This window comes from Cyprinodon tularosa, unplaced genomic scaffold, assembly GCF_016077235.1.
Source record: "Cyprinodon tularosa strain WSP-4 unplaced genomic scaffold, ASM1607723v1 ctg51, whole genome shotgun sequence".
NCBI classification, from domain to species: Eukaryota; Metazoa; Chordata; class Actinopteri; order Cyprinodontiformes; family Cyprinodontidae; genus Cyprinodon; species Cyprinodon tularosa.
The window spans coordinates 997,124-1,022,861 of record NW_024039241.1 but is presented as its reverse complement, the minus strand read 5'-3'; the positions used below and the strand labels follow the sequence as shown (position 1 = coordinate 1,022,861).

The following is a 25,738-nucleotide window of genomic DNA, read 5'->3' as shown; positions in this document are numbered from 1 at the left end:
TACATTGTGGTATTTCAAGAGGGCAGCCCCGCTTGTAGCATTGATAGTGTCAAGCACTGTATATTGGCCTGAGGAATCATCTTAAAAACCCCTAAGCTTATCTAAAAAAAACTAATTTAAATAAAACTAAGCAACAAAAATGAGAGATTAGTTCATGCTCAAGGAGAATGGATAGAGAGCTTTTGTGAAAATCATTTTCAGATGTTGCCACAGATGCTCGGTGGGATTTAGGTCTGGGTTTTGACTGGTCCATTTAACACAAGTAGGTTTAGTTCAACCCATTATCTATATTCAACATTCCTTTTGCTGGTGTAGACAAGCATGTGCGCAGCATAATGCTGCCACCACTGTGTTTCAAAGTGGAGTTAAAGTAGTGTTTGGAAGTTGACGTTCAGTGTTAGTTTACCCTATATATTGTATTGTGGTATTTGAGGACCCAAATGCAGAGATCAGGCGGCAGAGCTGAATCTTGTAGATTTAACGATAGAACAGAGGCAAAATCCAAAAATACAACAGCCAAGAGATTAGAAAACGTTAGGAAAAACTCACGTGGGAAGACAGAGATGAGGAAGCAACTAAAAACCAACAAGGATCCAGCTCTGAGTGACTGCAGAGGTGGAGTATATAAGTGGGAACAGAACAAAGGATGGGCTAATGAGCTGAATAAGGAGAAGGCGTGAGTGGAACTAACTAGAAGGAAGCCCAGGGGAAAGGAAACAAGCACAAGGGGCAAACAGAGAGTAACTAAATACTGCTTGAATATAATGGAAAATAAACCAAAGATTAACAAAACAGAATAACTAATAACTGAAAACAAAAAACTCAGATCTCATAACACAAAATAATTGTATGTGTGAACCAAAAGGTTGTAACCACCTTGGCTTTGTTGGTTTTCTCTAAGTTTTCAGTTTCACGTTTATCCATGTTTTTCTTTGTTTTCTAGCTGATGTGTTCTCGATTTATTTAAGTTTCTTAAGTTTTTCTTTGCTTGTCCTCTGTTGCCCCCTTGTGTTTTCTTTTCCCCTGGCTTCCCAGTCAGCTCTACTCACACCTGCTCCTTATCAGCTCGTTAGTCCTGCCTTTGTTCATGTTGAGCTGAGAGGTGTGGTGTGGAAGGAAAAATCCAGCAAAGTTGGTTGGAGCAAAAACAAAAGGTCATTTATTAAGGTTCTTCCATCAGAGCATGGTTATACTGAACACAAAATGGCAGCTTTCCCATCAGACTCTTACTACAGCAATCAGTCCACCTATATACTGTTATCCCCGCCTTCTCAATTTACCCACAGCCAATCAAAGTTCAGCCATCATGGCTCCCTCTATAAGAGAGCTGGGTTTGAGGCGGGCCTCCTCCTTAGCAAGGTTCCAAGATGGCTTCTAAAAAGGAAACACCCACAAAGGTAACAAACAATTCAAAAAACAAAAGAATCACATACACACACTCTAGAACCTGAACATTATAGAAAATCTTATTGCTTCTTAACATTTACTCACTTCCTCCCCCCTCTGGTTCACAAAACTCAGGCAAACGAGAAAGGTAGTCAGCAATCAGATTTTTCTTACCTGGACAATGCTGTATGGTGAACTGGTATGGCTGAAGGGCAAGGCACCAACGAAATATCCGTGCATTCTGATGCTGCATGGAGTGCATCCATTTCAGAGGTCTATGATCGGTTTGCAAAGTAAACTCCCTTCCTAGGAGATAATATTTTAAAGAGTCCAGAGCCCACTTTATTGCAAGTCCTTCCTTTTCTACTGTGGAGTACTTTTTCTCTCGGTCAAACAGCTTTTTACTTAAGAAAAGGACAGGTTTTTCTTCACCAGCTTCTCCCTGAGCGAGCACTGCTCCAAGACCAACATTTGAAGCATCCACTTGAACAATAAATGGCTTGGAAAAGTTAGGACTCTGCAAAACAGGAGCTTGACAGATCAGTTTCTTCAAAGATTGGAATGAATGTTCACAGTCATCCTTCCACATGATTTTAGAAGTAGATCTTTTTGTTAACTCAGTCAAAGGGGCTGCTAAAGTTGAGAAGTGGGGTATAAATCTCCTATACCACCCAACTAAGCCCAAAAATGATCTCACTTGCTTCTTTGTTTTGGGTCTGGGGATTGTTTGAATGGCTTTTACTTTTTCAAGTTGTGGCCTTATTTGTCCATGGCCAACAAGGTAACCCAGATATTTAACTTCTTCTTGCGCCCATGCACACTTGTTCACATTCAAAGTGAGACCAGCCTTCTGGATCTTTGCCAACACATCCTCAAGGTGTTGTAGGTGATCCTCCCACGTCTCACTGTATACCACAACATCATCCAGGTAGGCAGCAGCAAACTTTGAACAGTCATTGAGAATAATGTCCATCAACCTTTGAAAGGTAGCTGGTGCCCCATGAAGACCAAAGGGTAAAACAGTATAATGGAATAAACCCATTCCTGGAATCTGAAAAGCTGTGTATTCTTTACAGGATGGATCTAAAGGGACTTGCCAGTAACCTTTACATAAGTCTAAGGTTGTGATGTATTTGGCCTTCCCCAATCTTTCCAGTAGCTCATCAATATGTGGCATGGGGTAAGAATCAAAACAAGAAATGCTGTTCAACTTTCTTAAGTCAGAACAAAAGCGTAGTTGAGATGAGTCCTTCTTGGGAACAAGCACAATGGGATTTGACCACTCACTTCTTGATGGCTCTATCACTCCCATTTCCAGCATTGTCTGGACCTCCTGTTTCAGTGGTTCCATCATCTGTTGGGGAATCCTGTAAGGCTTAAGACGAACAGGTGTTGTGTCTTTCAAGGTTATTTTGTGTGTTATGACATCAGTTCGCCCAGGTACATCTGCAAACAGTGATGGAAAAGATTGTTTAATCTCACCCAGCTGTTGCCACTGGTCTGGAGTCAGATGCTTTGGAGCCTCTTCAGATTTGGCCAATTTTCTGCATGGACTCATTTCAGCTTCTCCATCCATCAACATGGCACTGTCTTCAGGCTGAATGTCTTGTACCATCAGGGTTTGCTTCACATCCATTTCTGGAACATTTCTTTCATGATACTCCTTTAGCAGATTTACATGGAGCAATTGCTTTGACTTTTGTTTTTCTGGACAAGCAATTTCATAAGTTACCGGACCTGCTCTTTTAATCACAGTGTAGGGTCCTTGCCATTTAGCTAGTAGCTTACTTGGTCCACTGGGCAAAAGTACTAAAACTTTCTGGCCAGTTTTCAGCTCTCTTTCACGGGCATGTCTGTCATACCATACCTTCTGCTTGTGTTGTGCTTTCTGCATATGGTCTTTAACTTGTTCTCTGTATTTTTCCAGTTTGTCTCTCATTTGCAGTATGTAGGAGATGACGTTTGTTGTTGGTGAAGACCTTTTACTGGATCCAGATGCCCCTCCAGCCATCCAGTTCTCCTTCAGCATGTCCAAAGGGCCTCTAACGTGTCTCCCATAAAGCAACTCAAAAGGAGAAAAACCAGTTGAGGCTTGTGGTACTTCTCTGTATGCAAACAAAAGAAAAGGCAACCATTTATCCCAGTCTTTCCCAGTTTCATCAATAAACTTTCTCAACATTTGTTTTAATGTACCATTAAATCGTTCTACCAAACCATCGGTTTCTGGATGGTATGGAGTAGTACGAATACCTTTTACTCCCAGTTGATCATAAAGAGTTTTCATCACTTGTGACATGAAATTGGTACCTTGATCAGTTAGAATCTCCTTTGGGATACCAACTCTGGAGAAAAGGTCTACCAAACACCGGACAATGTGTTTGACCTGGAGAGAACGTAATGGAAAAACATCTGGATATCTGGTTGCATAGTCACAGATAACTAATGCATATTTTTGACCATTACTGCTCTTAGGTAAAGGACCTATAATATCCATGGCGATTCTCTCATAAGGAACAGTCATTATTGGTAAAGTCTGCAACTGGGCACGGTCTGAAACTTTAGTGGGGGCTACTAACTGACAATCATGACATGATTTGCAGTACTCAATCACATCTTTATATAATCCTGGCCAATAAAAACGCTGAGCAACATGATTATATGTCTTTGCCTGTCCTAGGTGCCCTGACCATGGTACAGTGTGACCCAAATGCAAAATTACTGAACGGTATTCTTTTGGTACAACAAGTCTGGGTTCATCAATGTCTGCTAGATACAAAAGTTCGTCCTTTATAATAAAAGGCTCTCCTGCTAAACTTTTGAACTCCACAGTAGTCTCTTTTTCACCATCTTTGTTTGCTTTATCAAAGAGAGGTATCAGAGATGGATCATTTTCTTGTCTTTCTTTAAAGTTATTAGGAATTTGCCACTGGAGATCAACACATGGAATTAAAGGTAATGTAGGTTCAGGAAGTTTTGACTTGCTTTTGTTTTTCTCCTGTCTACGTTGTCGTTTTGATTTCCTGATTTTACTTCCTCCTTCATACAAATCATCATCTGCATCTGGCAGAGGTTCTAAGCCCTTTTTCATAGATCGTGTCATGACAGCACAGGAATATGCCACAGAATTTTCTTGAACCAAACTGTCTAGGATTGGTAAATCTTCCCCTAGGATAACATCATATGCTAACTGATTCACAACTCCAACAGTCAACATAAAAGCTTGGCTTTCAACTTCAATAGTGACATCTGCAGTTGGATACTCTTTCTGACATCCATGAACACAAGTAATGTTTACCAGCTTGTTAAAGTTAGGCATTACATTGTTCAAGAAAGAAGATTTCACCAAAGTTTGTGAACTACCCGTATCTGCAAGAGCTTTTACAGCTTTGCCATTTATCATCACATCTACCACATGTTTATGTGGAATCAAACCATCAGAAAGTTCATAATTATGTTCTTTGGAGGGTACCACACATAACTCTACTGACTTAGGTTTTCTTAAAGGACATAAAGAAGCTTTGTGACCAGGCTGCTGACAATAGTAACAAGTGAGGTTATACTTTAGTCTGGATTGTTCCGATTTCTTACCACCCCTCATGTCCAAGTTGTCAGTCTTTATTGCATCTGGAGGTTTTACCTCCACAAACCTTGGTCTCCCCACAGTTACTCTTGACTTTGAAGGTTCTCTGTGAGCAGCCAAGTAACGTTCAGCCAGATCTGCAGCTTCCTCTCCGGTCTTTGGATTGTTCTCCTTCACCCATGTGCGGACGTCTGGATGAAGCACACGTAGATATTGCTCCAAGATGATGGTTTCCCCGATCTCTTCTTTACTCCGACTGTCAGGCCGCATCCATCGCTTGTAGAGTCCCTTTATCCGACTGTAGGTTTCACGCACACTCTCTCCCACAGGTACATTGGTGCTTCGAAACCGGTATCTGTAAGTCTCTTCTGTCACATTAAACTTAGATAGCACAGCAGCTTTAATAGATTCATAAGAGTCTGACTGGTCTTCATCCATACCAGCATAGGCCTCCAGTGCTTTTCCAGTCAATAATGTGACCACTCTAGCAGCCCATTCAGTTGGTTGCCATCCCCATGTTTTAGCTATGCGTTCAAAACGTATGAAGAAACTTTCAGGATCCTCACCTTCCTTGAAGTCAGGTATCCTAGGATCACCTCCACGGGTTGGTTCCACTCTTTGTCCTGGAACATCATGCGCACCACACAGCTGAGGCTGTGCAGGAAGTGGTTGAGATGGATAACGAGGTTCAGCTTGGTAACCAGAGGCTCCTTGGGCTTGCTCTGTTGCTAATAGCTGAGATAGTGTTCTGCTCTCTCGCTTTGGGAAAACTGCTTCTGTAGAAACTTCAGTCTGTACAATCGTCTCATCAAGTTCAGTATATACATCACTTTGCAGCTTTGGCATGTTACTGCGCAACTGTTTAATCTGTTCAAACAAAATTGCTTCGGTTCGTTTAGAATGTCGCATAAATTCTCTTATTTCATCAAAGATGTCAGTTTCACAAAGTTCTTTACTCACAGTACCAACTGTGGTCTGTTTAGGCCGCACCACTGGTTCAAAGACATCTTCACCAGACATGACTCCTTCAGGTGCTGGATCTGGTTCTGCTGTTCCTCCACTATCTCTTTCTTCCATTTCAGAAAGAGGGTTTTTCCTTGTTCCTCGAGTTCTTCCACGTCCTACTCCTCTCATTTAGCCTGATTTCCTCCTTCAAGCAAAAGCGTAAAGATCCCACTTCTGACACCACTGTTGAGCTGAGAGGTGTGGTGTGGAAGGAAAAATCCAGCAAAGTTGGTTGGAGCAAAAACAAAAGGTCATTTATTAAGGTTCTTCCATCAGAGCATGGTTATACTGAACACAAAATGGCAGCTTTCCCATCAGACTCTTACTACAGCAATCAGTCCACCTATATACTGTTATCCCCGCCTTCTCAATTTACCCACAGCCAATCAAAGTTCAGCCATCATGGCTCCCTCTATAAGAGAGCTGGGTTTGAGGCGGGCCTCCTCCTTAGCAAGGTTCCAAGATGGCTTCTAAAAAGGAAACACCCACAAAGGTAACAAACAATTCAAAAAACAAAAGAATCACATACACACACTCTAGAACCTGAACATTATAGAAAATCTTATTGCTTGTTAACAGTTCAGTCAGCCATAAATACACTCCACCTGCAGTCCCTCAGTGCTGGTTCCTGGTCTTACTTTGTCTCACCCTGGCTCCTTGTGATTGTTTTCCCCTGATGTCTCCATGATTCTGGTTTGTGTTTAATTTCTATGTTGGATTTTTGTATACCTATTTTTGTTTAGCACTTTCAAGTTGGATTTTTGCTACCTGTGTTATCTACGGTGGCCCTGAAGTGCAAACTGCAACTACAAGTCAAACGGCGCTGTCGTCCAATCAGCGATGTCTCATGTTTCCCACTGGTACCTACCTTTTCCGGTAAGTTAATGTAATTGTGCTTTCCTTAATGTAGTTGCGCTTTGCTTTATGTAGTTTTGTTTTCCTTATTGTAGTTGCGCTTTGCTTCATGTAGTTTTGTTTTTCTTAATGTAGTTGCGCTTTGCTTTATGTAGTTTTGTTTTTCTTAATGTAGTTGCGCTTTGCTTTATGTAGTTTTGTTTTTCTTAATGTAGTTGCGCTTTGCTTTATGTAGTTGCGATTTCCTTAATGTAGTTGCGCTTTTAGATTTGTAGTTGCAGTTTGCACTTCAGGGCCACCGTAGTTATCCCATAAAATCTTCTAAGAACTCACCCCTGCCTCTCTGGCTCTGCATTTGGGTCCTTACAAAAACCTCCAACCAAATCATGACAAAGGTTCAGTGTCTGTCTCATTCTACCAGAGCAACGTCATCCACATTTTTCAGATTTTAGTTAGTAAAAATGAAAACCATGTCTAGCTTTTATTTGATTTCATAGGTGTAAACTATTTTGGATGCACATAACAAATTAAACTCTTTCATATCATACACTTAAAAAAACATGTATGACCACAAGTGAAAAGCTTTCACATAAATTAGAGAAAATATTTACCTCTTATATAACCTACTGAAGTCCTGTTTGTCTCTGTGTTGCCCTGCGATGGGCTGGCAACCTGTCCAGGGTGTACCCCACCTCTCGCCTGTAGACAGCTGGAGATAGCAGGCAGCAACACCCCTCGCGACCCCACTTGGGATTAAGCGTGTAAGAAAATGGATGAATGGATGGATAACCTACTGAAAACCTTGCACAATTACTAGTGAAAAGCTCTCACATGAAGCAGTGAAAACGTTTACCTCTTATATAACCTACTCAAAAGCTCTCACACAAAGTGAGAACCATTCATATAAAATGGAGCCTAGGCAGTAATTCAACTGAAGAAACTAGTTGCTTTCTTACATCCACCTGCAACACAGCCAATCAGCTTTGTACCACACCTCCAAGAAAGCCAATCAGCATCCAAAGTTCATCTTAAAAGACCTCCGATCCGCAACTTGTCTGCTCCTAGTGCACAGGCGGTGGATGCGCTATGTGACTCATTCAGATGACACAGTTTCAACTCACCTCCAGCCCCTCCTCCACCATCACAGGTAAAGCTTCATCAGGGTTTCATTACTCCCGGACTCTTACTGCATTCTGCGTGTCATTTCAACCAGTCAGGCAGAAGACCGCCATGTTGAGCCTGGTTCTGCCAGAGGTTTCTTCCCAATGGGGAGTTTTTCTTCCTCATCATGGAAAGATTCTCTCAACCTGTGTTATGCAAGCCAGACTTCCATCTTCCAGATCCCAGAGTGAAGCTCTAGTATCAGCTCAAGCAGTCCACTGGATTTCACCATTAAGCTCAGCATACCTCCTCGCCAACCAGCAGTCTACAGACTGACCAACTTCATCTATCACCGCTCCACCACCAGTTTCAGGCCTGGGGGGAAACAGCCCTATTCTTTGCTCCTGTTCAAGCATATCAATATTAAGCGTTATGTTTCCTGCCGAGGTCTGAGCGCCAAAGACAAAATAATTGTATCAATAAATTTCTTCTAATTATCTTTTCTCTTTGTGCGAGTTTGTCAGATTGAACTGGTGAAAGCTTTACCTTTCATATACACTACTGAAAAGCTATTGCAGATTTCAGTTCAAAAGAGGAAGGCATTTCGGTGAAACCGGAAGGAATCTCATTAAACCGGAAGTTTTTTAAACAGAGGCCATTCCAGTTAGCCCCGTAGATTTTTATAAAATAAATTAATTGATTATTGCTCAGCTATCTGCTGAAAACCTCACAGAATCAGGGACATTACTCTTACTTACTCTTACTCTTACTTCTTACTTATTTTGGTTTCAACGGAGGCCCTGTTCTGGTCTTGTGCGACATTCTGTTTCTCTATGAAAATCTGTTCCCCTTGTTTCGGGAATGCGCATTGCAGCCAGAGAGGTGGATCTGATCATTTTCAAAGGGGTTCTGAAACATTTCTCGTATAATCATGTCAAGGCAGGCACATTCAGTTTAATCGGCAGCTGTTTTTTTGTAAAATAAATAAATAAACAAGGTCTTTTGCTGTTTTGTGTTGTCACTTCAACATGTAGTGTGTATTTATAATTTTTCATCGCTGATATAAGAGGATGGAAACTGGCTGATAGCAGGGCACAACAATTTAGACTTCCTGCAAAGATGAGAGTGTAGAAATCCTGTTCTAATATTAAATATTACAGATTATAGAATAACAAAATTTCTAGTATATGACATGCTGTCACACATAAAATTTTTTGAGAATTTGGAAACAGTTGCTCGATATTTCCCAAAGATATGGGAGAAGGAGAGGAGAGAATGGATATTTTAGCTGCCTTAAATAATCTGTTCCCCCTCCATAACATAGGAAGAAATTAATTTACCTGCAAGTATTTAACTGTTTTTATTCCTCTCTTCATTAACAACAAACCCTGTGGATTTGGTGACATTTGATCATTATTTGCCAAAATTAAAGGAGTGGAACCATATAATTTAGTTTACTAAGATAAATACTTTCCTCTCCATAACATGTGAACAAATTAATTTACCCGCAAGTGTGTAACTTTATTTAATCCTATCTCTTTATCAACAACAAATCCTCTGATTTTGGTAGCATTTGCTCCTTGCTTGCAAGAGTTATGAGGGGGGAACCATATAGTTTAGCAAACTAAAATAATCTGTTCCCCTTCCATAAAATGGGAAGAAATTAATTTACCTGCAAATCTTTAACTATGCTCGTTGTATGTATGGATTCCAAAATAAGCTAAACTGAGATTATATATTTAAATAGAGGCTTCTATTGCACCACCTTACTGCATAAATATGCTCCACTTTTCACATGTCAAGATCCATCAAAGGAACAATGAGAGAGTCTACATTCATAAAGTTCCAACAGTGTTTTGTAATGGAACATTACACTGTAATGAGCAACCAAAAATTGTTCTTTATGGAGCTACTAAAGCTCTGTGAACCGGAGAAACACAGCCCACCACCATGTGCTATATTACTGTCAGAGCGTTACACTGACTGAAAGTCACAACCATTAATTTGTAGATCTTTCCTTCTGAAAGTAAGGAGTCGTAGAGCACAGTTTTGTTTAGCACTAGACAGTCATCTCTGCTTCTGTGGAGGGCAACAGATTTCCTGCCCCTCCTTTGACTTTGCCCCTGCTTGTGTTTTGCACTTCATGATTCAAACATGCTATTTTTTGCATCTAGATGAAACCAGATGTGGAATAATTTTAATCAGCGGTAAAAGTTAGGCTCCCCTTTCTCCTGGGACTCTAATCACCTTAGAGTTGTTTGAGTTTTAACACTCACAGATGTGCTCGTATACGTCCAAGTTCGTTTCCTTATCTGAAACCTTCAGTGCAGTGCACAGTAGTAAAAACCCTACAGAAGCTGCACCAGGGAGGCTCGTTTTCTCTGCTCATTTTATTTGCCTCCTGCTGAAAAATAAGACTTTAACCTGATCCTGATAGGTGGCATGTTTTTGAATTCATCACAATGTTTCGAAAAGGCAGAAAGCTTTCTCGCAGGCCAGCAATTCCTTTTTCTTTTCTTTTTTTTAAAAGCTGAATAATACATGCATATTTTGATGTGAACCGGTAAATTCAATAGCTTATGTGGAAAAGGATTGCTCTCAACCATTCTTTGCAGGCAGCCATTTACTTTCTTTAGGTCCAGTCTCCCATAAATAATTTGCCTTCAACCTTCACATGCATAAAAATTGCAACTTGTTGGTTATGAGAGAGAACAGTGAGGATGCACTTTGAATGCCAATGTAGCGATGAATAAACAATGGCTCACTGCTCCAAGAGCAATGCAGAGCTGCCAGAAGACATTGCTTTGAGTCCGTAGGCTCTCTTAATGGGTTTTGCCACAGACCAAGCCTTTCAGTCAGCTGTGAATGGGAGACTGTTTTGATCTATGGGAACACTTTAATCATTTCTAACAAAGCAACGATTCCCTTGGCACTTTGGACAACCTTGGCCGACTCCGTCTGATTATACCTCATCCAATCAACACTCTTTAAACCATAACTTCTGTGAGAGAAAAAGTCATGGCACATGAGAAATAAAAATCAAACTTACTTTCAGAGCCTGTTATTGTCAACAGAGGTACCTTGTATGGTGCTCATAACATCTATCACAACAAACAAATGCGTTAGTTGTGCATTTTAATACCATACCCTATAGATCTTACATTCAAAACCATAAAAATAGTCCAGCTCTTCTGTAGTGCATCTGAAACAATATGAGATGCTTGAAAAGTAAATGAAAGCCTGTGATATTCTTTAAAGGCAGTGGGAGGCTTTATAACCAGCTTTGCAGTGTTACAGTGCCACCTGGTGAGCAGTGTTGGATGATAATGTCTGCCGAACAGGCTCCCTCTGGATTGACTGCTTACTTAGTTATTTAAAGGATAATATTCAAATTATATATATATATATATATATATATATATATATATATATATATATATATATATATATATATATATATATATATATACCCAATTACTTTGGGAATACAAAGTAAAAAGCTTTCATCATGCTTTGAATAGCCTTGGTTTTAACGAACCCTATAGCACAAGGAAATATGAAGCAAGGGACACAGATGGACTTAAGGAAATACGTGTGTTCTTATTACAGTGTCATCTTACATGATATCTAACTTTTATAGAAGCACAAACATTGAACAACAGGCTTTTTGATCAACTCAAACTATATACAACCATCAAAATCACTCAGAGGAAATTATTAACAATGCTATTAAAATTCTGTTTCAGCTTACAGATTGCATTTCATTAACAGTGTCACAGTTTTTTAATTCTTGCACGTTATTGGATATCAAAACTTTCTTTATTATCAATAGATAGTAATGACAGGCCAAGCAAAAGCTTACTGTCATTATTTTTTTCCAGTTGCATATAAACAATTTGTATCTGAGGCAAATAATTTTATTATGGTTGATCTGCTTACATATTAAAGAGACATCCAAATCCTGCATAAATATAGTTTTAAATTAATTCTTACTGCCTTTAACCAATGCTTCTACAGTTACAGTTATTTTCAATGTAATAAAACGTACAACTGTGAGGCTGTATGCATGTGCCTGTCTGTGTTGTCTCTCACCTCTTCTCCTCATCCTGGGTGAACCCAGGCAGGTGGAGCAGCACAGATGAACCTAATCAGAGCTCCTCGCTCAAGTAGGAGTATTTAAGAAGACGATTTCCTCAGACAATACTCTCACTTATTGTGTGGTAACTAGGCCTTATCTTGTGTTCCAGGATTACCTGCCTTGTCTCTCCTTCCGGATCAAATCTCTTTACCTGGTGTCCCAGGTCCACCTACGCTCATCATCTCCCAGCTGCCTCTTAAAAGAAAAAACCTCCCCATTTCTCCTCTGTGGCTCAATAACTCCAGAGGCCCAAACCACCCCATCCAGCCTCACTGATCCTCCAACTCAGTGTCCTTTTGCCATAATCTGATTAAGCAGCTCAAACCTGACTTTCAATCATTTAAAACCCATCATATCATTGTTTCCATAACTCATTGACTTCTCTTTCTATGAAATCCCACAAATCCAGCATTCAGACCCCCTTCCAGCTGAGGGTCTTGTTACATTAAATAAACCTTTTATCAATTCTTTCCCTGTGTTTTAATTTTTGATACTTAAGGGTAAAATATTGGTTCTGATACGTTAAAATATGAGCTGTTGTTTTGTTTTTTTGTTGATAAACACCAAATCGACAAGTCTTCTCCAGCCTTGTTTTCATCACTCTTCTCCAGATGTAGCTCTGCTTCGCCAACAGAGCACTAAAAGGCACTTACTGTACCTTGTTGCTTTTGGGTTTTTCTGCGTCTGACAGGTCAAAATGTTTTCTGAAAAGTAAGTCTACACATGCTCCATGGTGTCAATTGCTGAAATGAAAATGTAAAGATATCAGCATGCATGTTTAAGGGTTAGCAATTGAATCTAAGCCAAACATTTGACTAATTAACATTTCTACATTTTTAGGCTATTTTAAAAATAAAATGTTTACTGCTCTGTTATTTTTGACATTTTGTAGCTTTTTGTGAGTTTAAGATCATCAAAGAATATAAATCAGCAAACAGTTGAATAAGCTTTGTACTACCACTACTGTATAGCATATAATTTTAATGTGTTACATAAGGCTGTTTTTTTGTATGATTTTAAAAATTGGACAAATAAAGTTAAAATACTTGGTGCATGGGTCACATTTATACAAGCAGGTAAATAATACTTTAAACAAGGAATTGAACTATTTAAGTCATGCGCTGACAACACCTAAGTCAATCCTAAGAATCACACAAGAAGTCTACTGTAGAACACTAAAGAAAAGTAAAACAATAAAAAAATGTCAGATGTTTGATAACACTAACTCTTATTTCATAAACTTTTAATACATGGAGGAGTGTGCTAAGGCGTTTTGTTTTTACTGCAACATTTCTCCATCAAATGTTGTACATTTCTCTACTTTATTTTTATAGCAGATTTCAGTAAGATTGCAGTGGCATAAAGGTAATTATGTAATAAAATAGGAATGATTGAAGTGAATTAGAACTGATCATTAAAGTAATAATTTGCTTTTGAAAAATGAAATGATTATTATTAAATGAAAGAAAGTTTGACTACAAATTTAAATTGTTAAAAAGCCCATTCAAAAGACACTAAACTAATTTTTTATCTCGATTTAAAATCCTGGATATTCAGCAATTGTCCAGTTTTCACATTTTATTCTGGACCAGTGGAGTTTAAGAACTTAAAGATAGTTAGCAATGTTCTTCTTCAAGTTCTGGTTCTAGGTAAGCAGATTAGGTTTGGGCCCGAAGACCTCAGAGGTCTGGATGGTTGAAACACTTACAATGTAATGTATTTGGTGCTCAGCCGTTATTTATATACTAACAGAAGTATTTTGAAGTCTGTTATCTGAGATACGGGGAGCCAGCATAAGGACTTATAGATCTGTGGTGCTGTGCTCCCCTTTTTTAGTTTTAGTGAGGACAAAGGCAGCAGCCTTCTGGATCAATTGCAGCTTTCTAATAAACTTTTTTTGCAGACCAGTGAATTCACCATCACAGTAATCACTTCAACTAAAGATAAAAACATTAATAACTGTTTCGAGATTCTGGTGAGAGTGTCATGATTTTTGCGCTGGGGACTGGCTCGATTGTTCATTCCATTCACCTGCCTAGCTTTGCCCAGCTTCTCATCACTGTTCATCTATTCCACCTTCTCTAGTCTATTTTACCTGCCTGCTTCCAGTCATCGGTGCCAGATTATTCAAGACTTTGGTGAGAGTTCTCTAGCATACATGATTGTGTTCTGATTGCATGATCCTGACCCATTCTGCATTTGGACTTCTGAGCCTGCCTGTTCTGCTGTGTTGGCTTGACCTGCCTTAGGACTCCTGCTGGATACTGCCTGTTGACCGAACCTGGATCTGCTTCCTGACACTGACCTGGATTTCCCTTCAGTACCTCTTTGGATCTCTGATCTTCTGGCTTGGACTCCTGTGGACCTCTTTCACAGCAGTTTTGGCTTCTTCCTCTGGATTGCCCTGCCTTCCTTTGTCTGCTTGGATCTGATCTCCTGCCAGTTTTGTAGTCTTCAAGGCTTCAGTCTAGAATACTCTTGGCAGGATTCAGTACGTCTTGTTGGCAGCCGCCTGGCTGGAATCAACCTCATTCTCTGGGGACGGACTGAACTTAAAGACCAGGTTAGTGACTCACACATTCGTAATCATCCTTCTCCAGATTAACATGGTCACTAACCTGTTTTTCCCTCCTGCAAAGGTTACTGTCTTAGACGCCCTAGCTGCCCACTGCCAATCCGTCATTTTTAAATAAACACTTTTGGGAAATCTATGTCTCCCTTGAATACTAGGTTCTCTGTCCTGAGCCTTGACATAAAGATTAGTCCTTTAATTCTGAAGATTTTCTTTAGGTCATAGAATGCCGACCTCATTATTGTATTTATTTACCACTGCTTTTTCAGCACTGAGTCTATCACTGCAAATGTTCAATAGTCTTTTTTTGGTCCAGATATTATTACGTAAGTTTTGTTTAGATTTAGCTGGAGAAGATTTTGGCATATCCATGCATTGATGCCTTTTATGCATTTACCCAGCACTTGAATGGATCCTTAGTCACCTGATGACATCCTAATTCATGGTCTTCATAGTTATAGTAACTTATTACGTTGTCTATTATAAACCGACTTAGGGGAAGAGTGTAGATATTGAATAGAAGGTGCTTTATGATGGACCCTTGTTGAATGTCACATGTTTCTTTCTGGTCTCTGATATAAACTTACTGAATAACGCAATACCTTTTCTGTCTTTTAAGTAGGATGTAAAGCCAATCGAGTACTGCACCAGAAAGGCCAACCTAGTTTTCCAGGTGCTGTTATAAAATACATTTTTATTAGAGTTCCTTTTGACTATGGAGTGTTCAGCAGGCCTGAATGCCACATTATGGTCTGATACATTTACCGCTTCGACAAGAACACTTCTGTACTATGGTTAGAACGTGAGCTAGAATGGAAGACATGTAGACACAGCTTTTTCAATAATCTTATAGATGGACAGAAGGCTTTAGATGGGTTTGCAATTTGGCAGTAGCAGCTTGTCTAAGTTCTTTTTTTCCAACAGCTGTTTGATAACTGCGGGTTTTAATGCATGGGGGAAAACACCTGACAAAAGGGACGCATTTATTATTTGAGTTATATCCAATATAATGACAAGGCAGAGCTTTCTTAAAGAAAGCTGTTAGTAAAATATCAAGGCAGCAGGAAGAAGCATTTAGTTGGTATTAAATTTCTGCTAAGTTTTTGTAGTTTATTTGGTAAAATTTTAAGATATGATCAAAATCAATTCTCATTGGAGATATCTTTAGTATTGGACTTCATAAGAAAAACAGCCTGCCCCTCAAATATTTGTGTTTTTTTTCAGTGAAGAAGTGAATAAATCCATTGCAGACCCTGGCTGAGTAAAGTTCAGATGCTACAGTTACAGTAGGGTTTCCAGTGCAAACAAGGGATAAATATAAATAATGTTTTTGCTGGTGATCTCACAGAAGAGCATTTATCTTACAGTTGTTACAGTTAATTTATACTCATAAAGCCTCTCTTTATAGATGTTATTGTGAACCTGGAGACCAGTCTTCTACTACCGGTACTTGCATTCAACTTTTGAACACTCCCCTGTTTCACCTCTGACTATTGGAGCACTTGATTATCATTAAAGGAAAAAAAAAAGGTACGTGACTAAAACCTTTTTAGGTTTTGGTTGACTAAAACCAACTAAAGCTATCACTTATCGTAATGACAAAAATGAGTTTAAGACTAATAATAGTAGTTTTTGTCCTGAAAATTAAAAAACTAAGACAAAATCTAAGATGGCTGTCAAAAACATTTGTTAAAAATCGTTTAAATAAAACATTTTAAATAAATGTTTAATTTGCAATAAATTTTTCAAAGAAACAAATATGTTAATTTGACAAATACCAATGCAACTATAGGCACTATGTGGCTAAAAACAATTGGTTTTCAAGGTTATTTGATCATACTTTTATACTGTATATATCGTGTATCGTGATATAGCCCAAAGATATCATATAGCATTTTCCTCATATCGTCCAACCTTACAGATATTTTTTCAAACAAACTTAAGCACACATTTAACAAGTTCAATGGACTGTTATAACAGACGACATACAGTATCTTTATATTTCTTATTTGTCACTAAAATAACTTGTAACTTGTCCTAACAGAATGTCTTCATTTAAATGTTGAAATAGCCAATGTTCAAAGTTTATGATAAAATGTGTAAAACACCACATGGTTAAAAGTTTATAAAGAGGAAGTATTTCTTTATTTTATGACAAAACCACAATGCCATATAAAATACACTTTTTATTATCTAAGAGCTTGAGTTGATTTGCCTTAAATCCAGCATATTTAGCCACAGTAGCTTCGACTTTAACAGAAACCATACAGCACTCACGGCTTGGATATCATTTAACAAGAAGAGCTTGTGAGCGACCCCTGAAGAGTTAGAAAGCATGAGGTTATCTTTAGATTTTACCCCCCGAAAAGTGCTATTTAACAATGATTCTGAGCAAGCTGCTTCTTACAGAAAAAATATAAGCTTTATGTCTCCATCTACACCATGTTAAGACAATGTGTTTCATCCACAGTTATCCTCAAAAGTGCTTGTTGAAGTCTGAGCAGACTGTAGAATAGAAAACAAAATATACAGTACATTGGCCACATATTATATGTGTGTTACTCCTATACGGTACTGGCCACATTTATTGGCATCCCTGACAAGTATGGTTAAAAAGCTTTACAATAAAATGTGTAAAGATGCTTCACCTTTTTTTTGACACACATTTATTTCAAGGCTCTTTTTTTTTATTTAAAACCTTCTAAATAGTCTGGAAGGAGATTAATGTGTGCTTTGTGCATCACAGCTGGAATGAGTCATAGTACATCTCTAGATTTTGAAGGCAGGCCGACACTTTGAGGTTCACATGACCATTAAAACAGAAGCAGGACTACAGCCTCACAGATCCTCTATCCTAGTCATCAGGGAAGATTATTTTCTTTCTCATGTGTTCATGCTTTATTTACTTCAGACTCACCTAGCCAGTTTGATGTTAAAGCCAGATCTGAGGCACACCTCACCAAAGGATATATTTTCAGTAATAGTCATGAAAGAATTAGGACATCTCCGCATGGCTGCATTTATGATAGTATGACAAAAAAATTTTTTCCTGGGGTGCCTCTCAAAAACAGTCCAGAATTCATACTTTCTAATGGATGTTATAAAAAACATAAAAATGGTGCCTTTAAGGCAGCACTCTGTGAAGATTTTCTTTAAAGCTGCTCTTGCCCTGTCTCCTAACCAACAGATATGCTGCTTTTTGAAAAATATGTGTTTCGAAATGTTAGTAAATTAAGGGAATTTTGTAGAAATTCAATCCTATGCACAGGTGGCACATGCTTCGTTATTTGATGTCCTTCTCTTCTTCTTCTCTTCTTTTGCTGTGATGTCACTCATTTATGCTTCTGCAATAAAGTCTGAATTCAATTGAAGTTTTTTTCACATCTTTATCATGGGTGCCAGTAAATATATCCCCTTCTGTCAGTATAATACATTTTAAAATAAGTTATTATCTACACTTTCCTAAACTTAAAAATCATATTAAAACACAAATTTACCTTGTTATCCCTTGTTATGCAATTGAAACATAGAAAAGTATTTTTTTTCATACATGCTTCTTACACCTATTTCCACATTTTCAGTGTTAAAACAAAAGGTTTATTCCCTTAAAACGTTTTCCAACAGCAAAGTCCATACTATAAGCCTCATTTCATATTTAGCAGCTCCATAGAGTAAAGCAAAACTTGGTCTGTTGGTCTGGCTGAGGATAAAGTGCAGGTGTCCTTTGGACCCAACAACGAAGTAGATGAATAAGCAGTGGACTGAGATCACTTATAAACCCCCACCCTCTGATCTTAGAGCAGGGTGATAAAAACCTTCATGAACCAGAACATTGGACAGCAGTCTCTGCCCTCGGGGAGACATGCAGCTCTGTCCAGGTAAATATCCTCTGGCAGATTTTCCAGATCTTGTGGATTTAGATCTTGGTGCTGCGTAATACCCCTCCATGTGGTCATATTGTGTGGGCTTGACTTTAGTGCTCTGAGTCCGTCTGTTGAACTGGGCAGGGAAGGGTTCCATCTGTCCAGGATCCAGGGGAGATTTTGATTGGTAATGATAGTAGTGACGATGTTCTCTGGTGCTCTGTGAGCGTATCGGTCTTCTCAGGATGCTGGGATTTTCAGCACCAGCCAGCAATGACTCATCCTGTCCGTAGCCTCTTGCTTGGCACCTGTGAGTGAGTTCAATGTTTTTCAGGTTAGGGCAGCCTCTGTCAGGCAGGGAGGGGACTTTTCGGAGAAGTGGTTGCTGCGAGTAGTCCTCTTTAATATGAATCCGTCTCACTGGGCCAAATTCGGCACCAGACCGGTGGCTACGACGTTGACTGGAGACCTCAGGGAATCCTTGCTGGGAACTCATTCTGGGTGAGGTCGGGGATGTAGTTACAGCCTTTTCACCTTCCATGTTGTGGGCAGAGAGAAGGTTGCCGTTTCCAGGGTCTGACTTACTCCTCGTGTGCATTATGTCCCTTGGTGAGTCTGGAGTCTCACAGGGAGACACAGAGTGGTACGTCCCCTTATGTGTCTCCTGTTGAACTGGTTGATATATTACCCTTTCAAAAACCTCTGCATCTCTAGCTTCATAAACCACAGTGTCTCTGCTTTTTATGTAGAGCTCCCTATTAACAGGGGGGATATGGCGAGGAGAGTAGTTGTAGTATTCTGACGGCTCACCTTCTCTTGTGGAGTGAACACTGAATGTCTGTTGACGATGGATACCACTTTGCCGACGGGGATCAAAGTAATGAGATCTTGGATTTTCCGCGTTTGAACCGGCATGGTATTGGTGTTCTGGCAGTAGGTTCTGAAACTGTGTCCGTACAGGGTTGAGGCCAGCCTGGATTAGTCCTTGATAGGGTAACTCAGGGCTTCTCTTTTGCTCTACGTAAAACATGGCATCAACAGGCAGGATTTCTGTGTTAGCAAGCTCATAATGACTTATCTGTGGGGCATGGAAGGAGTGTGCCCTGCGGATGGCAGGGTTTCTTGCCACTCTGTCCTCTGAGCTCTGCCATTGACCATGTTGCTTCCGCAAATCACCCCGGTAGCGCCTGTACTGGGGTGACAGAGGTTGCCTCAGACCTAAGGAGCTGTAGTGGCTATCAGATGACTGCCTGTACAGGCCTTTATGTCCAGAGAGGTAAGGTGGCAGAGCACTGGGTCGAGGATAGGGTGGTGCAGGTGTTTGACCCAAATGCAATGGCCGGTGATGGTACTGTGGATGATGATGGTGATTACTAAAGGCATCCTCACTAAACCCGGGAGGACTGTCCTCCTCTGGGCTATAGTGATGGGGTGAAGAGGTCTGCAATTGGCGTGGAAAGACCTCTTTGATAGATGCAGGCATCAAAGGCTCTGCCAGGACAGATCTGAAATTAAAAGCATCCACAGAGTCGGTGTTGGCATACACAGGAGAGGCTGTTGGGCTCCTTGCCGAGCAGAAAGGCTGACAGGGTGTGGAAACTCCAACACTCTGGTAAGTGTGCTGTTCTTGTTTGAACTCTGTCTCTCTTTCCTCCCTTTGCTCCTTCCCCTCAGCGCTGCCTTCATCCAAGCTCCCTGACCCGAGGGGGCTGACATTAGGGGTAAAATTGCACACACTTTCCTGGCTTTCGCCTACCTGAAACTGTTCTGAGCAAATGTGTGAAGAGCAGAACTGGACAGGATTAGGAGAGCGATGGGTCTCCCCAGCTGTTTGCCACTGGGACCCTGAGCTCCCACGAGGGCCACGGTACTCCTGAGGATGGGCTTTGAGGTCGAGAACAGAGGGTCGCTGCAGTCTGTGGTTATGTGCATGACTTCTTCTGTGGGATGCGTTGCTTGCCTGATGGGCAGACTCAGCCAGGGCCAAGGCCAACTTGCGTGCAGCACTCATCGAGGGGGGGTGAGGAGGAAGAACAGAGACTGAACTCATAAGTCTATCTGTTCCTGGGGAGGGATAAGACAAACAACGCTACAGTATGACAGGACAAACAAAGCTATGGTAACACATGATGGGACAAGACACAAAAGCTTTCATAAGAAACTACATAGGGCATTAATTGTTACATACTTACTGATTATATATATATACAGATTTTTTTTTTACTTATATATAAAAATGTGTCTTGTATAATTATTGATAGTACTAAAAACATTTCACATTTTGCCCTTACCTAAACAGCAAACATTGTGCAGAATGACAATAATAAACATTTTTAATTATTTTACCTGTAAAAATCTGTGTGGTGCGTATTTGTTTTCTAACCCCATGGTCAATACTTTTACTGCAATTCCCCTACAAGTCTTTTAGGATATGTTTCTACCAAGTTAAAACATGGAACATTCCTGATTGTAAAATAGTTCAAACTCAGTCAAGTTGAATGGACGCATCTGTGAACAGCAATTTTAATACTTATTTAAGATGCTCGGTTGAAATTAAGTATGCATTTTGGATGGGCCATTCTAAATCATTAATATACTTTAATCTAAATCTACTATTTTATTGTAGCTATGGTTGAACTATATTTAGAGTTGTTGTCTTGCTGAAAGATGAACTTCTGTCAGTCATTTGAAACCAAGAGACAAGTTTAAAGTTAACTACAAGGTTTCTGACACACTTATATGGACTTTTTTTGGTTCAACAATTGCTTTTTCCTCTTCCTCACTCACAAAACTCTTCCTCAAGGCTAGGGAAGCTGAGGAGTAGACGTTAACAGCTGCAACCATGCAGTCTCACCTTAAGGTTGGTTTATGCTCAGTAACCAGGTCTTCTGCGTGTGTTTAGCAGTTAACGCAGATATGCCCCCCCACCTTCCGCAGACACTGTGGTGCATCTCCCAAAAATTGTAGATGACCGCAGACAGTGCCACAGACATGAGGCCTCTGATTGGTCAATTCAACATCCGCTCTACACTATCCATATTTCCTGTTTGGTACCTTATTGGCTTGTTTTGTTTGTATGATCGCCATTGTGGAAAATAAGTTGTGATGATGGACCAGCTATAAGAGCGAGGTGCGCGAGAACCCTGGGACCCTTTTTCCACCTGATCCCCGCTCTTTTTTGCCCTCATGTCCCTCCGTTGTCGCACAAACTTGCCCCTTGCGTTTTTCCACTTCCTCACCGCCTCGGCCGTATCTAGACCCACAGCTACTTCGTGATTATCCCTCTTGCGTTGTGGAGTGTAATAACAAAGCGCAGACCATGCTTCAAAATTGAGTATAAATCAAAAATATCTGAGTCATACCTGCGACAAGCTCTCTGCTACACACCGCTGCTGGAGTATAACCAGCCCTTTTTTGTGTGGATACTCGCAGCTTTGTAAGTGTTACTTTTGACCAGCCGTGTGACAGTTTTCCTGAATAATGTTATTCATTAACAGCTTCAACAGATCTGGCATTTGTGCCTCACTCTTTTCAGTTTTGAATAATTGATGAGTACTCTGTATGCTAAAATGTTTAAAGCCTCAAATATCTTAAATCCTAGATCTGCTTTAAACTTCTATAAAACTCATCCTAATATTTTCTAATATCTAAGGCCTGAACAGCACAGCTGGAATTATACTTGCAGGATACTAATGGCTTTTTATTAGCAGTATTGGGGGACAAGGGGCTATAGACAAATACACATCACATTTTTCAGATAAATCAGCTAATGTTTCAGATGTTAAATCTGGTTTTTGTACTTGTAACAGTATAAAATGTGAAAGGTACTATGGAAAGGTACAGTACAGTTCAAGTTTAAAAGGGAACTGACCTGGATCAGGGAGGTTCTGTGCAGTCTGACTGAGGTCAGTTGCAGCTGATGCCTGACTTGCTGTGTTGATAGGGCTGCTGTGCTGAAACGTGGCTCTTGGCTCCTTTCCATCTGCCACTGCAGCCTCCCACTTGCCCTCGTTGGGAGAGGAAGATGGCACGGGAGTCTGAACATCTGCCAACAATTTTAATGATTTCTTCCTCACTTTGGGGGAGAGATGCTTCAAGCTAACTTTTTTCCCACTTTTGCACAATGCTGGGCTGACATCTGGAGAATGCGTGCAGCCAAAGTTGTTCTGAGAAGATGCAGGCTCCGATTCACCGGAACACCCCACACCTTTCCTCCACCTGTTCCCATCTCTGCCGTGTTGCATTGCAGGAGTCTGGCTGCACTGAAAAGACATGGGGTCGAAGTCCAGGGATGAGATGCCTGCAGCCGGTGGGGAGAGGTCAAGATCGTCCTCGGAGTGGTTAGGGGTAACAGCTCTGCGGCTTCTGTCAGAACCGCGTTTGCTCTCGTTTGGCTGGTGAGCTTGGCGGTCCTCTTTTCCTCTTGAGTTGTGCAGGTCATCCCTGCTGGTGGCAGAAATAGCCTCACTGGTTGAACGAGGTCTGAGGGGGCGGTAACTTGGAGGCTCTGGGTTGGAAAATGAAAAATATAAATGTCATTAGGTCTAGAAAAAAATATATGTATATATATATGTAAACCAATAAGAATTTTGCAAAAGCTTTATTAGTTTTAAAGAAAGATCACCTAAATTTTGTAAAGAAGTAAGTGATTCTTCACTCTTAGTCGAGCGCATTGTGCCACTATCACCTCGTCCTCCTACAATCGTTTAAGCAGAAATTGTTCAAAATGAATTTCACAATGTCCATGACACATTCAAAAAGGAAAATAAGCTCCACAGGAAACTGACCTGGCAGTGCTATGCTTTTTATCTCATTAGGTTCACTGGGGTGTCGCTTCAGTTTACGCTTGGACACTGAATGGGACTTGCCAAGGTGGAAAAAGGACAGCCAGTTCCCCACTGGAGACTTCTTTGACTTCACAAGAGACCGCTTCCCACTGAAAAAATGAAGGTTTTAAAAGTGAAAATAGCTCTGTTAAAATGTAAGAAAAAAAAACACTTTTAAACCGTAAGTTAATCACAATTTATACGGTTGTAGTAAATCACAAAACATAGAAACTAAAGTAAAGTTGGTCTTATATAAGGCCATCATTTGTGGAAAGGTTTAAAATCATTTAGTTTTATCAGTTAAATCCTCAATAGAGAGTACAGAAAAGAAAGTCATTACCAAATGTACACAATGTGAAATGTGCTTTTGTTGCACCTTACAAAACCTGAACGTTTCTCCCTAAGTGTCCCACATGTAGGTTTTCAGTTTTATTGTTTACATTAAAATATCCAGGAGTTTTAACCTGGTTGTGTTGATTTTTAAGAGCCAAGTGCATACATATCTAAAAATTATTTTGAATTTTTTTTTTTAACCAAAAGTTCACCTTTTTAAAACAAATTTCCTAAATAATATGACGATATGAAAGGAACTAGTCTTTTTTTGTTTGCCATTTTTTTCAATCAAAAAAAGGTTCTAAATTCATTAATACTTTGGACACTTAAGTGCCCCCTGTCAGTCTTTTTGACAGTGATAGGTTTGGCCCTAAATGTAGTTTCTTTGGGTCAAAATAGTTCATATAATACAACATTGATATATCTACTTCAATTTAAATTTCCAGAATTTGTGAATTCGCAAATCTCCCGACAATTTATTTTGCTTGCACAGTGATGAAAAAAGAGCCTCTGCCCTTAAATAAGGAACAATGGTGAACCTAATTAATACACTGTCCAGAGAGAATGTACAGAATAGATTTCTCCCCTTCTTCATATGTTGAAATATAACAATTATTTGGGCTTCACCTGAGCAGCTATCTGTCCTTCATCCAAAGCTTCCTGTCAACAACTGAACAGAGAGCAGGTCTAATGTCACAGGCAGGAAGCAGCAGCCATTACAACCTGTCCTTGTCTATGAATGTCACTATAAAATGAAAAAGAGCTTAGATTTATAAGGAAACTCAGCCTATAACACTGGTTAGCTTACAAACAAAGATAATGTCAATGTTTTGGATCTGCTTTACTTTTCTTTTCGAGTTTTCATTGGTTTCATTTCCATTCTGAATTATTCTAGTTGTTTTTGGTTGAATTTTTTGAGTTCTTATGTATTTCTTGTTTCTGTTGCCCCCTTATGTCGGTCTCCTTCCCCTAGCTGTCATAGTCTTGGTTCTGTTATGTTTTCTTTTGAGTATTCAGTTTTACTTTGCTCCATGTTTTCTAGCTTTATTGGTTTAATTCTTATTTTGTGTTTTCTGGTTATATCTTAGGTTTTCAGGTTTTTATTTGTTGCCCTCTGGTGTTCTCCTTTTCCTCTAGCTCCTTTCCAGTCTGCTATGTTCACACCTGCTCCCAATCTGCTCATTAGTCTTCTTTTTGTTCAGTCTCCCATAAATACACTCCTTGTGCAGTTCCTCAGTGCTGGTTCCTTGTCAAACTTCCTCCAACTTCGTCTTACCGTGTCTTCCTCGTTGAGATGGTTTTCCCCTGTAGTCTCCATGGTTTCTTATTTGTTTTGTTTTTTTACCTTTTTCATGTTTGATTATTGGATTCCTGCCTCTGTTGTCGTTTAACCTTTCATTAAATCTGCAAGAAACTCATCTCTGCCTCCCTACCTCTGCTTTTGGGACCTCTAACCACAACCAAATCCTGACACTAGCTCTAAATGCTTCCATCTACCGTACAATTGCTCCTTGTGAGCTCATCAGCTCAGTCTTTGTTCTGTCGCCCATATATAGGCTGAATTCGAATTCAGGGGCTGCGTCCTCCGAAGGACGGGTCCGGTGTATCCTACGTAGTCATGGATATCCCGCGATTCATTGTGAGTCTAAGCAAGCCGGCTGCTTTGTGCTCAGAGGGAAAAGGTACTTGGCACCAAACAGTGATGAATATTAGAAGTGAGGTTTAATATAATACAAATATGTGAATAGTTCTGTCTGAAACTAGTAAAAATTGTTTTTTAAATGGTCATTGAGTGACATATGTGTTGGTAATGTTTGATTTATCTAAAGGTTTTTATCTGTTACTGTATTATTGGTTTCGCTGTAATTTAAGGACAGATTCTAATATATCTGCAATGTGGGGACTATAAATCTGATAGGATTTGTATTTTTTTTATTTCTATTTTGCACAATTTGCTTAACTGACTGTTATTGGATACAAGAGATTTTGCAGATATATATTTAATAAATACATTGTTTAGATTTACTTAGATCTTTCTACCCCTTAAATATTATTACATTGGCTTTTATTTGTTCATGC

At 39.7% G+C, this 25,738-nt stretch overlaps 3 protein-coding genes across 5 annotated transcripts in view; all 3 read right to left on the bottom strand.

Annotated features, from left to right (window-relative positions):
• Window positions 1-1,769: 1,769 nt before the first annotated feature.
• LOC119795417 lies at window positions 1,770-3,365 on the bottom strand. Of its 3 annotated transcripts, none has more exons than XR_005282323.1 (3): window positions 3,254-3,365; window positions 2,674-2,832; window positions 1,770-1,903 (listed from the first exon to the last, which is right to left on the bottom strand). XR_005282323.1 is itself a non-coding variant. In XM_038303436.1 (3 exons), the coding sequence occupies exons 1-3, from the start codon at window positions 3,323-3,325 to the stop codon at window positions 1,792-1,794; spliced, it is 657 nt and encodes a 218-aa protein (XP_038159364.1). In that variant the 5' UTR covers window positions 3,326-3,353; the 3' UTR covers window positions 1,770-1,791. The 3 variants fall into 3 exon arrangements, 2 of the variants coding, with proteins under 2 accessions (XP_038159364.1, XP_038159363.1); XM_038303436.1 differs by having other exon boundaries at window positions 2,674-2,761; window positions 2,869-3,353; XM_038303435.1 differs by having other exon boundaries at window positions 2,674-3,353.
• A 933-nt stretch (window positions 3,366-4,298) lies between these two features.
• Window positions 4,299-6,100, bottom strand: LOC119795330. The gene is made up of 3 exons (XM_038303270.1): window positions 5,927-6,100; window positions 4,417-5,833; window positions 4,299-4,312 (listed from the first exon to the last, which is right to left on the bottom strand). Exons 1-3 carry the CDS (start codon window positions 6,098-6,100, stop codon window positions 4,299-4,301), a joined length of 1,605 nt encoding a protein of 534 aa, XP_038159198.1.
• A 10,663-nt stretch (window positions 6,101-16,763) lies between these two features.
• The window catches only part of arhgap32a (Rho GTPase activating protein 32a), a 37,285-nt gene continuing 28,310 nt past the window's right edge, over window positions 16,764-25,738 (bottom strand). Inside the window, exons 19-22 of the mRNA XM_038303380.1 lie at window positions 23,288-23,436; window positions 23,125-23,196; window positions 22,372-23,007; window positions 16,764-20,564 (exon numbers count right to left, since the gene is read on the bottom strand). Coding sequence (XP_038159308.1) covers window positions 18,409-20,564; window positions 22,372-23,007; window positions 23,125-23,196; window positions 23,288-23,436 — 3,013 coding nt within the window. The 3' untranslated portion in view covers window positions 16,764-18,408. The remainder of the gene's footprint in view (window positions 20,565-22,371; window positions 23,008-23,124; window positions 23,197-23,287; window positions 23,437-25,738) is intronic.